The sequence below is a fragment of the Phyllobates terribilis genome, unplaced genomic scaffold (genome assembly GCF_046119375.1).
Source record: "Phyllobates terribilis strain yellow unplaced genomic scaffold, ASM4611937v1 Scaffold_11__3_contigs__length_659146591, whole genome shotgun sequence".
NCBI lineage: Eukaryota > Metazoa > Chordata > Amphibia > Anura > Dendrobatidae > Phyllobates > Phyllobates terribilis.
Window position 1 is genome coordinate 652280588 of NW_027362771.1, and position 6000 is coordinate 652286587.

The following is a 6000-nucleotide window of genomic DNA, read 5'->3' on the forward strand; positions in this document are numbered from 1 at the left end:
CACAGAGACTGACAAACTGACCCCACCTGTACACAGAGACTGACTACCTCCTGTACTCAAAGACTGACAAACTGACCCTGCCTGTACACAGAAACTGATGGACTGACCCCCGCCTGTACACAAAGAGACTGATCCCCACCTGTATACAGAAACTGACAAACTGACCCCACCTGTACACAGAGACTGACAGACTGACCCCCGCCTGTACACAGAGACTGACAAACTGACCCCCGCCCGTAGGCAGAGACTGACAGACTGACCCCCACCTGTACACAAAGACTGACAAACTGACCCCACCTGTACACAGAGACTGACAGACTGACCCCCGCCTGTACACAGAGACTGACAAACTGACCCCCGCCCGTAGGCAGAGACTGACAGACTGACCCCCACCTGTACACAAAGACTGACAAACTGACCCCACCTGTACACAGAGACTGACAGACTGACCCCCGCCTGTACACAGAGACTGACAGGCTGACCCCCGCCCGTAGGCAGAGACTGACAGACTGACCCCCACCTGTACACAAAGACTGACAGACTGATCCCCACCTATATACAGATACTGACAGACTTTCTTCTCCTCCCAGCTTCTTCTCCTCTCTCCCTCTACTTTTCTTCCTCTTCTTCTTCCATGTTCTCTTTCTTCACCTGCTCCTCCTCTTCCCTTTTCTCTCCTCTGTCTCCTCTTCTTGCATTTTCTCTTTCCCATCTCTCTTCTTCTCCTCTTTCTTTTTTCTTTCTTCCTCTTCCTTCGTGTTCTCTTCTTCCTCCACGTTCTCTGTCTTCACCTGCTCCTCCTCCTCGTTTCTTCTCTCCTTTCTCTCTCATCTTCTTCTTCCATGTTCACTCTCCTCTTTCTCAGTTCTCTTCTTCTTCTCCTCTTCCTTCTTTGACAGTTTGCAGTTTCTCTTATTTTAATGATATTTTTCCTTGTTTTCAGGATCATTTCATTAAAGCTTCGCGGAGTAATCTGCAGAGACGAGCGCAGGACAGTTCCTAATGTCACCTGCAGCAGATATCGCAGTCTCCTCACATGTATCTGGTGGTGGCTTCTCCGCAGAGCATCGCACCCCAGCGCTCCTGCCATGTATCACCGGCGCTCATGGGGTTGTGGCCTTGAATCGCTGACATTTATAAGAAAACTTCAAAACAGCTAATGCATAATGAGAAGTGTCGGCCAAGCTGCGTAGGTCAGGAGCGCTCCTGGCAGTCGTATAGCGCTGTATTATATGTGCACTGTATCCTCCATCTGAATAAACGCGGTATCTGCTGTCTGTAATGGCGCCTCCCAGTGGAATGAATGTGAGTTTACGGTGGGCACTACAAGTCCCAGCTTCTATATGGCCGTGGCCTCTTGCAGGTTATTTATGTCTTGTCCTATTGTTCCTCCTGTGTGAGAGGCTCATAAGGCTGGAGGTGAGTGATCATGGGGGACGGGGTCGTGATTTACACTGACTGTGGGGTTACCGCTGGTGGTCTAGAGCTGGGAATGGGCTAATATCAGCACCTCTGGTGGTCTGCACTGTAGAAGGGGTAATATCAGCCTCCCTGGTGGTCTGCAGTGTAGAAGGGGTTAATGTCAGCCTCCCTGGTGGTCTGCAGTGTGTGCCCCAGCAGTAGCGCTCCTCTGGGGGTCTGTGCACACAGCTGTTATCTGCCTGTAGTCCCACTCAGTAGATTCTGGACATAGAGCAGCGCAGTGTCAGAGCGACGTGTTCACACTCAGTGTAACATCTTTGTTAACTTCATTTAGCATTCAGGATTTGAAAGCTGTAAAGCAGCTACAAGAAGTGACCAGATCACCTTTCTGGCGCCTTCTGCTCGGAAGCCGCCACCATGACATTACTAAAATCATCCCGGCAGCAAAGACGCCGCAAAAACAACAATAAAGACGACAAAGAAGACGCTTTAGAAAAAACACTTCTACTTCAGAAACTTTACGATTTCTCCGGCATTGGAAGACGCCGCGTACACATATCATGGAATGCAAGATCCCACTCTGGTGTCCTAATGCAAGTGGCAGTAGCAGGACAGTATGGAACATGATGAACAGGCAGGAGATCTCCAGCTGTGTAAGGGTAGTAGCACTGTCAGCAGCAGCAGTTCAGCATGGAACTGTCATGGGTTTACCGTAACAGAGAGGGGCCAGAAGAGCACAAGTGTCTGATTTCACATACTCCTGCTGTTATGTTCTGCAACTAAGAACTAAGGAATAGGAGGGAAAAGCTGTCCCTGCACTGAGACTCTGCTTAAACCCTACGCTGGGGTGGATGCCCTATTCCTTGTGAATAGCCCCACCGGCGATCCTGCACTGAACTCAAACGAAGAGCTGAAGGAAGGGGAAAGGGTGTCCCTAAAAGATCTAAAGACTGGGAGCAAAAACAGGAGACCTCCTAAAAGAAAAAGTTACTTGCAGAATGAAGATTAAGGAAACAAAACTGGTGGAACAAGAAGTCCCAGGATATAAATTCTCCTAAGTACAAAGAAATAACAAGGCAACTTAGCCAGAGCACAAGCATAACAACACTGATGTCAAGCAAGGAATGGGAGACAGGCACTGAGTAATAAAGAGTGAGGAGATCACATGACCAAGACACCCAGCACCAGAGGAAAAGACTAGAAGCCAGCAAACCACAAAAAGATGGCCAAAAAGTAAAACAACATAGATTCTAACAATGCCTCCCCTTTTACGAGAATCCTCTAGGCCGAGCCTTACCAGGAAATCTCCTGTGAAAAGCCTTAATTAGCCTTGAGGCCGAGACGTCCTCGGCCTTCACCCAGAACTTATCCTCGGGGCCGAAACCTCTCCAGGACACATGATACTGTAATCTTCCTCTATGCCACCGGGAATCCAAAATGCAAGAAATCTCAAATTCAACATCCTCATCAACAGGAGGAACAGTAGGCTTCGCCTGCTTATCAGGCGTGTCCGCCTTCTTAAGTAACATGACACATGAAACACAGAATTAATCCTCCAGGAAGAGGGAATGCCCAACCTCACCGCTGCCGAGTTGACAATCTGAACCACTTTGAAAGGACCCACAAATTTAGGCCCCAGTTTTTTAGAAGGAATTTTCAAACGAAGATTCCTAGAGGACAACTAAACCATATCCCCAACAGCAAACAAGGACTCCTTTCTTTTTTGGTCAAAATACCTTTTTGATCATCTGTTAGCCTCTTCAGGCGTACACTGGTCCAAACCCAAACCCAAAGAAAGGATCACCAGAAAACTTTGGAAAATGGACCAAAAGATGGATACCTGCCAGTACAACGAAAAAAGGAGAACACCCAGCCGAGGAAGAAGTATGATTATTAAGGGCAAACTCCACAAGTGGTAGAAATTCCGACCACATTTCTTGATTGTCTGCCACAAAACATCCCAAAAACTGCTCGACATCCTGGTTCTTCCTTTCAGTCTGTCCATTGGACTTTGGATGATACCCTGACGAGAATGCCAAATGAATTTTCAATCTGTCACAAAAAGCACGCCAAAGGCGAGCCACAAACTGTGGGCCTCTATCGCAAACAATGTCCGTGGGAACACCATGGAGCCTGACGATCTCCTTCACAAAAGCCTTAACAAGAGTCTTGGCGCAAGGTAACTTGTTGAATGGAACCAGATGACACATTTTACTAAACCGGTCCACAACAACCCAGATGACAGAAAAACCCTCCGATAAAGGCAGATCGGTGATAAAATCCATGGCAAGGTGCGTCCATGGCGAACTAGGAACTTCCAAGGGGCACAGCAACCCCGCAGCTGGAGCGTGAGAGGCCTTCAACCTAGCGCACACAGAACACTGATGCACCCACTTGATGACTTCTCTTTGCCACCCTGGCCACCAGAAACTCCGACCGATAGACTTCCTAGTTTCCGAAATCCCTGGGTGACCCGCCAACTGAGACTCATGACATTCAACAAACAACGCTCTCCTCAAAGCTCTAGGCACAAACAATTTACCACACTGAGTGTTAGTTGGTGCCGCACTCTGAGCTCCTAGGATGCTATTCTCCAACTCAGAATCCAATGCGGCCACCACCACCCCTCTCTGCAAAATACACTCCTCCCTCTCAGCATTCAGCGCTGGAGAGAAACTACGAGACAAAGCGTCAGCCTTAACATTCTTTGACCCCGGGACAAAGGTTATGGAAAAATTGAACCAGGCAAAAAACAGTGCCCACCTAGTCTGAGGGGCATTCAAACGTTTAGCTGCGTCCAGATAAATCAAATTCTTATGATCAGTGAAAACCTGTATAGGATGTCGAGCCCCCTCCAAAAAATGTCGCCAATGCTCGAACACGAGTTTAATAGCCAAAAACTCACGATTCCCAACATCATAGTTGAGCTCTGTCTCAGAATTTTTTTTTGAAAAGAAAGCACAGGGATGCACCCCATCCTCACCCTCCTGGGACAGAACTGCCCCTACGCCTATAGATGAGGCATCCACCTCAACCAAAAATGGCTTGGTCTCATCCGTCTGGATAAGAACAGGAGCAGAGCTGAACCTCTCCTTGAGATACTCACAAGCTTCAATAGCATCAGTGGACCATTGGACTGTATTAGCGCCCTTCTTGGTGAGATCAGTAATGGGTTTAGCGATGACAGAGAAATTCTTTATGAATTTCCTGTAATAATTGGCAAACCCCAATAACCTCTGTGCAGACTTCAAACCCTCAGGCCTCGGCCACTCCAACACAGCCTGAACTTTCACCGGGTCCATCTCAAAACCATCACAAGAGACAAAGTAACCCAAAAAACTAATTTTCTGGACAGCAAACTGACACTTCTCCAATTTAGCAAAGAGTGTGTTATCTCTCAGTATCTGAAGAACTTCGCGGACTCTGTGCCAATGAGACTCAAGATCCAATGAGTAAATCAAAATGTCATCCAGATAAACAATAACACTCAACCGATCAAGGGTCTCAGAATGTCATTGATGAAATTTTGAAAAAATGCAGGGGTGTTAGTAAGCCCAAAAGGCATCACCAGACACTCAAAATGACCTTCCGGGGTGTTAAAAGCTGTCTTCCATTCATCTCCGTCCTTCACCAGCAGCAAATCATATGCCCCACGAAGGTCAATCTTAGAAAACCATTTAGCTCCGGTCAATTGGTTAAACAAATCCGGAATAAGTGGTAACAGGTAAGGGTTGCGCACAGTGATCTTATTAATCTCCCAAAAATCCAGACATGGCCTAAGACCTCCATTCTTCTTTTTGACAAAAAAGAACCCAACCGCCACAGGAGACTTAGAGGGTGTTATGTGACCTGCAGCTAAACTAGTCTGAAGGTACTCCTCCAAAGCCTCCCTCTCGGGAATCGTCAGATTAAACAACCAGCTCTTAGGGAGCTTTGCATCAGGGACGAAGTCAATAGCGCAATCGTAACCTCTATGAGGTGGTAAAGCTTTCGACTCCACCTCCGAAAAAAACCTCCAAAAATCCTGAATGGGTTCAGGTGACTCCCCCTTCACAACAGCCGCAATGTGAACATTACAACACTTACCATAACACCCCTGACCCCAGGATCTTATGGAACCAGACGACCAGTCCAGCAAAGGACTATGTACTTTTAACCAGGGCAACCCCGTCCCGGGGAAGGCAACTTAGCAAGTACAAATAAGTCAACCTGCTCCTGATGTTCCATATTCATAGTAAGCGGAAACCCAGTGACCTTTCGAAGAATGCTCACATGCTCCAGGGGAGTATTATCAATCGCCACCACAGGAAAAGGAGGCGACAAAGGTTCAGAACCGAACTTATACTTTTAAAGCAATGAAAAAAGAAAAAAAGGTAGCACTCACCGGTCTTGTTAAAAAGTCATAAATTTATTATTCCATTAAAAATGGTACAGGGGGAGAATGGAAGGAAACCTCCGGACACCAGTTTGTTCACCAGTTGCACAGGTGCGGACTTTCTCTCTCTGTACAGACAAACTTATACTTTTCAAGAAATTGTTGATCAATCAAATTAAGTGCAGAACCACAATCCACCATTA

General features: G+C 47.1%; 1 protein-coding gene across 5 annotated transcripts in view; it reads left to right on the top strand.

Moving 5' to 3' along the window:
- The window catches only part of LOC141167189 (phospholipid scramblase 1-like), a 477203-nt gene extending 475921 nt beyond the window's left edge, over window positions 1-1282 (top strand). For all 5 annotated transcript variants that reach the window (XM_073654619.1, XM_073654616.1, XM_073654614.1 and 2 more), the window contains one exon: window positions 944-1282. In XM_073654619.1, coding sequence (XP_073510720.1) covers window positions 944-1003 — 60 coding nt within the window. In that variant the 3' untranslated portion in view covers window positions 1004-1282. The remainder of the gene's footprint in view (window positions 1-943) is intronic.
- Window positions 1283-6000: the final 4718 nt, after the last annotated feature.